The sequence below is a fragment of the Antechinus flavipes genome, chromosome 1 (assembly GCF_016432865.1).
Source record: "Antechinus flavipes isolate AdamAnt ecotype Samford, QLD, Australia chromosome 1, AdamAnt_v2, whole genome shotgun sequence".
NCBI classification, from domain to species: Eukaryota; Metazoa; Chordata; class Mammalia; order Dasyuromorphia; family Dasyuridae; genus Antechinus; species Antechinus flavipes.
In genome coordinates this window covers 603855006-603866903 of record NC_067398.1, presented here as the reverse complement: position 1 = coordinate 603866903, position 11898 = coordinate 603855006, and the positions used below count along the sequence as shown (strand labels likewise).

At 33.4% G+C, this 11898-nt stretch overlaps 1 protein-coding gene across 1 annotated transcript; it reads right to left on the bottom strand.

Annotated features, from left to right (window-relative positions):
- Positions 1-10014: 10014 nt before the first annotated feature.
- LOC127544381 (lysophosphatidic acid receptor 1-like) lies at positions 10015-11149 on the bottom strand. The gene has a single exon (XM_051971005.1). It carries the CDS (start codon positions 11134-11136, stop codon positions 10036-10038), a length of 1101 nt encoding a protein of 366 aa, XP_051826965.1. The 5' UTR covers positions 11137-11149; the 3' UTR covers positions 10015-10035.
- Between the last annotated feature and the right edge of the window lie 749 nt (positions 11150-11898).

Here is an 11898-nt window from a genome sequence, read left to right as displayed (position 1 = left end):
AGACCTTTTTACTGGAAAGACTTACATGAACTGATGCTCAATGACACAAGCAGGATGAACAATTCTGATGGACATGGCTCTCTTCAACAATGAGATGAACCAAATCAGTTTCATTTGTTTAATAATGAAGAGCTACCCCCAGCAAAAGAACTATGGGAAATGAGTGTGAACTATAACATATCATTTTTACTCCTTCTGGTTTTGTCTGCTTGCATTTTTTATTTCCTTCTCAGGCTATTTTTTACCTTATTTCTAAGTCTTATTTTTATTGTGCAGCAAAATAACTGTATGGATATGTATACATATATTGTATTTAACATATAGTTTAACATATTTAACACGTGTTGGTCTACTTGCCATCTAGGGGAAGGAGGTGGGGGGAAGGAGGGGAAAAGTTGGAAAGGAAGGTTTTACAAGGGTCAGTGATGAAAAATTCCCCATGCATTTACTTGTAAATGAAAAGCTATAATAATAATAATAATAATAATAATAATAATAATATATTTTCAAAGATAAAAATAAGAAATGAGACCTTTTTCAGAAACACTGGCTATGATGATTGTTTCCCCAGATTTGTATTTCTCTTTTAATCTTACTTCTTTTGATTTTGTTCATGCAAAAAGCCTTTGAACTTAATGTAATCAAAGTTGTCCATTTTGCTTTTCTTAATGTTCCTCTTTAATTGAAATTCTTCTCTTATCCAAAGATATGATAGATAATTTATCCCCTGTTCATTTGTCTATGGCATCATCCTTTATACCCAAATCATATATCCATTTTGATCTTATTTCAGTATGGGGTGTGAAATGTGGATCTATGATGAGTTTTGACATTTTATTTTCCACTTTCCTCAGCAATTTTTGCCAAATAGTGAGTAGTCATTACAGAAGCTGGAGTTTGAGGTTTTATAAAATAATATATTGTTATTAGTTTTGATTATTCTATAATGTGTACCTAACCTATTCTACTGATCCAACACTTTACTTCTTATCTAGTACAAAATGATTTTCATGGCTGCTACTTTATAGTATAGTTTTAAGTTTGGTACTATTAAGCCAACATCCTTTGTATTTTTTTCATCTATTCACTTGATATTCTTGGCCTTTTATTCTTCCAGATGAATTTTGTTACACTTTTTCCTAGTTGTATAAAATCATTTTTGCCAGTTTAATTGGTATGGCACTGAACAAGTAGAGTGATTTAGGCAGAATTGTAAGTTTTATTATATTAGCTCAACATCCTGATGAGCAATTGTTATTTTTGTAATTGTTTGGATGTGACTTTATTTCTTTGAGAAGCAATTTGGGTTTTTCTTAGCAGGTGGATTTCCAAGTATTTTATTTTGTATAAAGAAATTTTAAATGGAATTTCTTTTAATTGCTTGCAGATTAAATGTCACCAATTAGCATTTGTGTGGGTTTATTTTTATATTCTTCGATGTTGCTAAAGATGTTAATTATTTCTAGTAGGTGTTTTGATGATTTTTCTAGGATAAGAGATCTCTAAATATCATCATGTCTTCTGCAAAGAGTGGTACTTTTATTTCCTCATTGCCTATTCCAATTTCTCTAATTTTTTTCTTATTGTTAAAGCCAATATTTTTAATACAATATTGGATAGCAATTGTAATAGTGGGCATCTTTGTTTTATTCCTGATCGTATTTGGAATGCATCCAGCTTATCTTCATTACAAATAATGCTTGCTTTTTGTTTGAGATAGATATTGCTTATTATTTTTAGGAAAGCTTTTTTTATCCCTATGAAATATATTTTTAAATAGCAATGAATACTGCATTTTGTCAAAAGCTTTTTTCTATCTATTGAGATTATCATATGATTTCTGTTGTTTTTGTTCATGCAAAAAGCCTTTGAACTTAATGTAATCAAAGTTGTCCATTTTGCTTTTCTTAATGTTCCTCTTTAATTGAAATTCTTCTCTTATCCAAAGATATGATAGATAATTTATCCCCTGTTCATTTGTCTATGGCATCATCCTTTATACCCAAATCATATATCCATTTTGATCTTATTTCAGTATGGGGTGTGAAATGTGGATCTATGATGAGTTTTGACATTTTATTTTCCACTTTCCTCAGCAATTTTTGCCAAATAGTGAGTAGTCATTACGGAAGCTGGAGTTTGAGGTTTTATAAAATAATATATTGTTATTAGTTTTGATTATTCTATAATGTGTACCTAACTTATTCTACTGATCCAACACTCTACTTCTTATCTAGTACAAAATGATTTTCATGGCTGCTACTTTATAGTATAGTTTTAAGTTTGGTACTATTAAGCCAACATCCTTTGTATTTTTTTCATCTATTCACTTGATATTCTTGGCCTTTTATTCTTCCAGATGAATTTTGTTACACTTTTTCCTAGTTCTATAAAATCATTTTTGCCAGTTTAATTGGTATGGCCCTGAACAAGTAGAGTGATTTAGGCAGAATTGTAAGTTTTATTATATTAGCTCAACCTCCTGATGAGCAATTGTTATTTTTGTAATTGTTTGGATGTGACTTTATTTCTTTGAGAAGCAATTTGGGTTTTTCTTAGCAGGTGGATTTCCAAGTATTTTATTTTGTATAAAGAAATTTTAAATGGAATTTCTTTCAATTGCTTGCAGATTAAATGTCACCAATTAGCATTTGTGTGGGTTTATTTTATATTCTTCGATGTTGCTAAAGATGTTAATTATTTCTAGTAGGTGTTTTGATGATTTTTCTAGGATAAGAGATCTCTAAATATCATCATGTCTTCTGCAAAGAGTGGTACTTTTATTTCCTCATTGCCTATTCTAATTTCTCTAATTTTTTTCTTATTGTTAAAGCCAATATTTTTAATACAATATTGGATAGCAATTGTAATAGTGGGCATCTTTGTTTTATTCCTGATCGTATTTGGAATGCATCCAGCTTATCTTCATTACAAATAATGCTTGCTTTTTGTTTGAGATAGATATTGCTTATTATTTTTAGGAAAGCTTTTTTTATCCCTATGAAATATATTTTTAAATAGCAATGAATACTGCATTTTGTCAAAAGCTTTTTTCTATCTATTGAGATTATCATATGATTTCTGTTGTTTTTGCTATTGACATAGTCAATTATTGTAATAATTTTCCTGATATTGTACCAGTCCTGCATGCCTAGTATAAATCTCAGTAGGTCATAGTGTATTATCCTGCTGAAAAGTTGCTGTAATCTCCTTGCTAATATTTTATTTAAATTTTTGCATCAATATTACTAAGGGAAATCGATCTATAATTTTACTTCTCTGTTTTGGCTCTTCCTGATTTAGATATCGGTGCAATATTTGTGTCATGGAAGGAATTTGGCAGGACTCCTTCTTTACCTATTTTTCCAAATAGTTTACATAATATTGGAATTTTGTTCCTTTAATGCTTGTTAGAATTCACTTGTGACTCCATCTGACTCTGGAGATTTTTTCTTAGGAAGTTCATTAGTGACTTTGTACAATTTCTTTTTCTAAAACGGGAACACTTAAGTAATTTATTTACTCTTCTGTTAACCTGGACAATTTATATTTTTTGCAATTATTCATCCATTTCAGTTAGATTGTCAGACTTGCTTCTATACAATTAGTCAAAATAGCTCCTGATTATTTCTTTAATTTCTTTTCCATTAGTGATAAGTTCACCCTTTTCATTTTTGATGCTGGTGATTTGGGCATTTTTTTTCCTCTTCTTTTTCTGATAAAATTACCATAGATTTATCTATTTTTTTTATAAAACTATCTCAGTTTTATTTATTAGTTTAATAGTTTTCTTAATTTTAATTTTATTAATCATTCCTTTGAGTGTCAGAATTTTTAATTTGGTATTTATTTCCAGGTTTTTAATTTGTTTTATTTTTTCCCTACCTTTTTTTTTTAGTTGCATGCCTTAATTCATTGGTCTCCTTTTTCTCTATTTTATTCATGTAGCTGTTTAGAGATATAAAATTTCACATAAGAACTGCTTCAACTTTAGCCCATAGATTTTGGCATGTTGTCTAATTATTTTCATTCTCTTGAATTAAATTAATTTTGTTCCCCCCCTGTGGTTTGTTCTATCCACTCTTTTTTTTTTTTTATTTTTTTTTTAGAATTAGATTATATAAATTCCAATTGGTTTTAATCTATCATTCCCTGTCTCTGTAGTGTATATAAGTTTTCATTGTATTGTGGTCTGAAAAGCAAGTACATACTATTTCTGTCCTCCTGCATTGGATTATGAAGTTTTTATGCCCTAATACGTGGCCAATTTTTGTGTAGGTGCCACATATTGCTGGGAAAAAGATGTATTCCTTTCTGTCCTAATTCAGTTTTCTCCAGGGCTGTATCATATCTAGGTTTTCTAAGATTCTATTAATATTCTCAGTTTCTTGTTCATCTTGTGGTTAGATTTGCTTGTTTATGAGAGAGGAAAGTGGAGGTCCTTGCTAGTATAATTTTGCTGTTTATTTCTTCCATTAACTAGCTTTAAATCTTTTCTAGGAAAGTGACTGTTTTACCAGATAGGCATAGACATTTAGTATTGTTACTACTTCATTGTTTATGGTATCCTTTATTAACTTGTAATCTCCTGCCTTATATCTTATTAAAAGTTCTGTTTTTATTTTTGCTTTATCTAAAATCAGAATGGCTAATCCTTGTCTTTTTTTTTTTTTTTTTTTTTTTTTTTTTTACTTCTGTGGAAGCATAATAAATTTTCTTCCAGCCTTTTCCTTTTACTCGACTCTGTATGTGTCTTTTTTTTTTTTTTTGTAAATGTGTTTCTTGTAAACAATATAATGTAGAGTTCGTAATCCATTTTCTATTTGCTTCTGTTTTATGGAAGAGTTCTTCCCATTCACATTGACAGTTACAATTACTAGCTCTGTATTTCACTCCTTACTAATTGCTTCCCTGTAGTTACTTCTGTTCTCCCTTTCCAATCTATGTTTTTTTTCTTTACTAACCCAACCTACCTTGTCTTATCACCCTTACCCCCTTCTCCTAATAGTGTTTTTACCTACCCCACCCACTACTTTATCTTCTATCACCCTTTTCCCCTTCTATCCTGCCCCTCTCCTTTCTTTCCTCTTTTTCCTCTTAATTCTTTATAGGGTTAGGTAAATGTCTTTAACTAGCAGAATAAAGTTATTCCCTCTTAGAGCCAAAATTGAAGAGATCAATCTTCAGATAATGCCCACCCCATTCACTTCTTTCTTTTATGTGTTTGTATCATATAAAATAATTAATTCTGATTTAACTTTGTGAAGACTGAGTTAGCATCCTGGATACCACCCTGGATACCTTAGAATTAGCTGGAGTCAGGATAAGCAAAATTTCTTGGTCTTTATTCTTGGTCTTAGGGATAGAAATGAAGGGAATGGACATAGCAATCTCCACACCTCCTTTCTAATTTCCTTTCCTGCCAAAAAGTGACTCTGGCTTGTCTTACTCCATCCTCTAATCCCTCCTACAATTCTGTGTATACACCAACAGATCGAGCCAGCGCAGAATGGTGGGAAGAGCCATTTTTCACACATATGCTAATAGAGTATTGTCCAATCGTAATTAGCCTTAAGTGCTCCATTGTCTGACTCCAGTGCATCAACTCAAGAATTTCAGGCCTTTACATAACTTAACTTTCCAAATTCGAATAGAGTAAGAGACTTTCATTTTATAAAAAATGTTTTCCTCAGAAGACTTCTTTGAACTTAATGTGAACTAATTGTCTCATTATACCTCCCTTTTCTTCTTTTTCTAGTAGTGACCTTTTTTCCATCCCTTAATGTCTTTTCCCTTGATTTCATTAAATCATAGTCTTTACAATCACACCTTTTGTCCAAGTGATGCCCCCTCCATCTGCCCCAGGTCCAGATACAGTTCTCAAGAATTACCAATATTATTTTCCCATCTTGGGATATAAACATCCCAAGTCCTGTGTTTTTAGATTAAGTTTTCTTTTTAGTTCCAGTTTTTCAATAGAAATGATTGAAAAATTTTACTTAGTTAAAGCTCCATTGAATTCCCTGAAAGATGATACTGAGTCTGGCTGAGTAGTTAGTTCTTGGTTGCAATCCCATATCCTTTGCCTTCCCAGCATATGGTATTCCAGGCCTTCCAATCCCTTATTCCAGAAGCTGCCAGATGCTGGGTTATCCTGATTATTGTTCATTGATATTTGACTTGTTTTTGTTTGGCACTTATAGTAATTTTTTCTTGAAATTATATTTCTAGTATTTCACAACAATTTTCCTTGTGGGATTTTTTTCCAGAGGTGATCAATAGACCCTTTAAATGACTATTCCCCGTCTATTTTTAAATTTTCAAAGCATTTTTCTTTAATGATCTCTTGAAGAATGGTATCCAGACTCTTTTTTTTTTTTGATCATAGCCGTCACGTAGGTCAATAACTTCTAAATTATCCCCACTGAATTTTTCAGTTCAGCTGTTTATCAAATGAAATATTTCACATGTTCTTTCATTTTTTTTCATTTTTTTTAGCTTCACTCATTCTGTCAAACAGAGGAATCAGCTTCCATTTGCTCTGTTCTGATATTTAATATGTTATTTTTTTTAAATTAACTTTTATATCTTCTTTTCCATTTGGTTAATTCTAATTTTTAAGGAGTTATTTGCTTCAGACAATTTTTTTTCTTCTTCCAAACCATTGACTCTCTCATGCATACCTCTCATGTCCTTTCTCATTTTTTTCTACCCCACTTATTGCTTTTTAATGTTTTCTATTATCACTTCCAATAAACCTCTTTGTGCTTGAGACTACTTCATATAAGTCTTTGAGAATTCTTTTATGCACATTTTGTCCTCATGTGAGTTTGTATTTTGGTCTGCTCTGTCACTATAATAGCTCCCTGTAGTCAAGGTTCTTCTATTTCTTGATATATATATATATATATATATATATATATATATATATATATATATATATATATATATATATTTCTAGTATTTTCTCTTTTTAAACTTTTAAGATTGAGCTCTGCTCCTGAGGTAAAGGGAGTGGGATCCCAGGCTTCTTGTGCCAGCTCTATGTCTTGGCATTGAGCACAGGGGCCCCTCGTGTGTTTGCAGGAGGTAGCTTCTTTGTCTACTCTTTTTTTTTTTTTTTTTTTCCAAAAACAGCCTGGTTTCCCAGGATTTGCATTATGAATTGTAACTGGAGTCTGCCCCACTGATCTGTTCCTCTACTGCATTAGGACTGAGGGTTTTAGTTGCTCATTTGTTGTGATTAAGATCCTCTCACCAGCTTTTCCAGAATCTATCTAATCAGGGTGTGATATCCTTTTCACCTCAGTAAGAGTAAACTTTCTTGTAATTTTTCCAATCCTTCTTTAACTGAAGAATTGTTCATTCTCTGACACTGTTCAGAGGCTTGGTTTCATGTGTTTTTTGACAGAAACTGGGAGAGTTTGGGTAGTTTCTTGGATTTACTCCACCATCTTGGCTCCATTACTGGATGTCTCAGATCTGTCTACTTTCAAATGAAGCAGAATTGATAAAAAAAAAAAAAGCTTCTTGAAACATGATTGATGACTGAAAAATGTTAATAGGAAAGGTGCTCTCTTTTCAGATGATTTTTTTCCTCTTATGTAATGACCTGTTTTTAAGTCTCTGTTTCATATAAAATAGTTGATTTTGATTTAAATTAACTTAACAAATTTGATGGAAAGGAAGATACTTTCATTTTATAATAGATATTTTCCTCAGACTTCTTTGATGTTTCATGAGGTTCCCTGTTGGGAGTCTAGAGGACTAATTTTCTCAAGAATCACTATTTATTGACACATAAGATAGATATGGTTGTCTAGAGACACATATCTAAGTATTTGAATATAATAATTTAATCTCCTCTCATGTATATACCATTTACTGAAACAAAAATTGAGTTGTGTTAAACTCCATGTTCCAAATGTTAAGGAGGATGTTGGTAATTTAAAGTGATTGAGGAGCAATAGAATGGCAAAGGTCCACTAGTTCATTCCACATTCAGATTGATTGAAGAGAATAGAAATACTGATTCTGGAAAAGAGAACAGTAAATGTCTTAAAGCATTTGAGGAAAACATTCTGGAAAGTGAAAAATGAATTTTGACCAATTCCTTTTAGCCTTTCCCCCCTTCTAATGATATTTTCTAATGTTCTCGACTTGTAGTGTTTCAAGCTTAATTCATGTAGACTTTGGGGAAAATTGGTTTTCAAAAGTCATGGATTTTTTTGTTTTGATTTTATGCTGAATGAAATATTAGATTTTCTGATAAAATTGATTTTTTTTTTTTTTTTACTTATTGAGAAAATTTTATTAGTGGCTTAGTATTTCATTTTCTTCCCTTAAAAATTAAACTGGCCCTCCTATTTCCCAATGTATTTACATAAGTGAAAATTCCAGGGCTCATTTTCTTCCTCATATTAACATATTTTATGATTATATGTCAATGTCAATCTCATTATTTTTTGCACTTCCTCTCTCCTGCTCTTAAGTCTCTGCACTTTTTATGCCCAGTGTTCCAATGTAAACTTTGTACTATGTACAAGTAAACAATTACTCTATATTTCTCTTGGTTACCTTTTTCCATTTCTCCAGACCATTCTTGTGATTATGTTCCTTCACATGTAATCTCCTGTGTCACACCAATACTTACTTACAGACTCTTAGACTACATAATATGAGAACATCTAACAACATGGAAGTATCTATTATGGGGGAAGCCTGGGGAGATGATGCATAATACAGCCACACGCCTATTCTCACTTTGCAGATATAAGTGCCCAAGCTATTTAATATGCAAGTCCTTTAAACATCACATTTCACTAATAAGAGGCTTCTTCATTGGGTAGTTTACGATACTTTTGATTTCTTTATAATTAAAAAATATATATATCAAGTTTTCAACACAAAATACTGTTAGCTAAAGTAATAGATTTTAATTTCTTTTGTGGTAGTTGAATATTTCTACTTAGAGTTGCACCAAAAAAAAAAAAAAAAAAAAAAAAAAAAAGCGTACCTTAATGTAACTCAAGTAATCAAGGAAAAAAAGAAGGGTAATTTAATAAGATATCAAAAATGCCACCCACTCAGTGCAAAAACAGAAAATTCCTTTTTACAAAGGTGAATCATGGCATGGCATTTCTCAATTTTTTTAAAAAAATCCCTTTGTAATGCACAGGTAATGAGAAAACAATTATCAGAAATACACTTAAGATAATATTGTGCTTCGTTTTTCTTCCATGATTCTGTTCTCTTAGAGCACAAATCCCATTGCATATGTTACATACTTGGTACCACAAATAAGAAGTTAAATATCATGAAACTAGATTACTATTTATTTCATACTCTAGACAAATACTGGAATTAGCTCTAGACTGTAGAAGATTTTACAATGAGCATTTTTTCTTTTTTCATTAAAACAACTGCATAAATACATTACATGCATACTTTAAAAAAAAAAGAAAGAATTGTAATTTACATTGTTTTCCTGTTTTCTGCAACAGGAAAAAGAAATACTGAAGTTATGGTAGTGTAGCAAAAAAAAAATAAATAAAAATAAAGACTATGATCTCTCTATGTATAAAATATCCATCAGAGATGTGCTGACAGGCATAAACATGACATTTATTACATGCAATCTTTTCTTTTTAAAAAAAGGAAGGGGGGGAGCCTACGTTTCTACATGTAAAGAAATTAAACAGGCACAAACTTAATTAATCAGAACTGTTTTCAACTGGCACCAAAAACAAAGCAGTCTTTGAAAATCTAATCAATGTAGTTTAAAGAGACACCCTGTGATCTAGTTTGGAATTCCATTACAAGGAATCAGCTTTCTACTTTTAGCAGGGAGAGGAGAAAGAGCTTGAGTGTTTTCACATATGCCAGTTTCCATACATGACCAGTCTTGTGCCTGAGTGAGTTTTCTAGAAACCAATACTGTAGTTGATTAGTGTTGAAAGACATCAGTTTATTATTCTCCCCTGGAACTCCCTCAACAATCTATGTATGGCTGGTTCTTCATCTCCCATTTGATTTCTACACAACAGAATGGTCATTACTATGAACTCCTGCCAAGATGGTGTGGTTGAGTGAAGATGCTGAGCAATCTGAGCCATCAGTGGGGCCATTGGCATTCTCATTCCGCTGGCAGCAGAGTATCTGTCTGAAGGTGGCACTCATTTCTTTGTCACGGTAAGAGTAGATAATAGGATTCATGGCAGAATTGAACTCAGCAAGAAGAAGGAAAAATTTTTCATAGGCCAAGACATCACACTGAGGACAGCAGACATCTAGAAGTAATAAGACCAATCCAGGAGTCCAGCAAATTATAAAAGCACCAAGTACAATGACCACCGTCTTCAGGAGACTCATCATAGTGTCCCGATTCCTCCTTGGTCCAGAACTATGCCTAGACATTCTCATAGTCCTTTGTCGGACATATCCAAAGATATGGGCATACAGAACCACCATTACTACAAAGGTAACCAGATTGAAAATAGCCCAGAATACTAAGTAAGAGTCACTGTAGAGGGGTGCCATGTTGGAACAGTTAGTGATGTCACAGATACAGTTCCATCCCACACTGGGTATAGCACCCATCACAATGGCCATGGTCCAGATGACCACAATAACAACCACCACCCATTGATTGCTCATCTGGGTATGCAACTGCATGCGAAAGACTGTAATGTGTCTCTCAATGGCTATAGCCAGCAAGTTTGCCACAGAGGCTGTCAGACTAGTATCAATGAGTCCCTGGCGAAGAAGCCAGGTGCTTACAGTCAGTCTTCGAGTATTGGGCCCTGTGTTGAACATAAGATAAAAATACGCCAATCCAGCAAAGAAGTCTGCAGCAGCCAAGTTAGCCATTAAGTAATAAATAGGAAAATGGAAGCGGCGGTTGACGTAAATTGCCACCATGACTAGCAGATTGGCCAACATGATGAAGATACAGACAGTGATTCCAAGTCCCATCACAAGCTTGCTGACAGTATTCCATTCTGTGGCGAGGTACTTCCCACTCCGATTGTAAAAGAAGGCAATGGATTCATTGTAGTAGCATTGTGGTTCACTCATAGCCATGGATTGTGGCTGTGATACCACTGAGAAGGGTACAACAGCAGAAGGGGCAGCCATGGTAGCTAAAGAGATGCACAAGAGTGGGCCCTTCTTCAACACTGCTGAACTGTAAATCAAGTCCTGGTGTTATTTATCAAATGCTAGTCATTTGGTAGAGTTCTGTGCTCCTGTGCTCTTTAGAGACGTCCTTCGTCCTCTCTCTTAGAGCCGGTCCAGCTCCTCTCATATTCCCGCAGTCCCGTGTCCTCTTCTAGCCTTTCCTCCAGCTTTCCCTGTCCTCCAGCCGGCAGCCTAGGATCTCTCCCTTGATCTCCAGCACCACTCCCCCTTCAGCCTCCCCGCCTCCACGGGACTCCTCCAGCCCCAGTCACTGGTCCGGGAGGCTGCCAGAAGCTCCGGGCGCCCAAGAGAACAACATAGCTTGGCGACCCCCTCCCTCCCCTCACCCCTCCAGCTCCTTCACTCGATAAAATTGTTAATAGTGATAATTATTTAAAATGAAGAAATCTTAAATGAGAGGATCAATCTTTAAGGAGTGCTAGTTTAAAATTATAAATAAATACCTTTAGACAATTTCAGCAGGTAAAAGAACAAGAATGCCAAATATATTTTTTAAAGCTTCTTTAATAACTAGAGCTGTCCAAAAGTAAAGTGCCATACGAGTTTAAAGGGTCCCCTTCAATTGATTTCCTTAAGAAAATGCAAGAACACTAACCAATAACCATTTTATAGAGAGGGTTGTTATGAAAATGTGAGTCAGAATATAAGGTATTTAGGTTCCCTTCTAACTAAAAAATTCCATAACATGCTTCTGTGAGC

Bases quoted from the DNA above. Each gene is read 5' to 3' on its own strand.
- LOC127544381 (XM_051971005.1), bottom strand. From the start codon at position 11,136: ATGGCTGCCCCTTCTGCTGTTGTACCCTTCTCAGTGGTATCACAGCCA.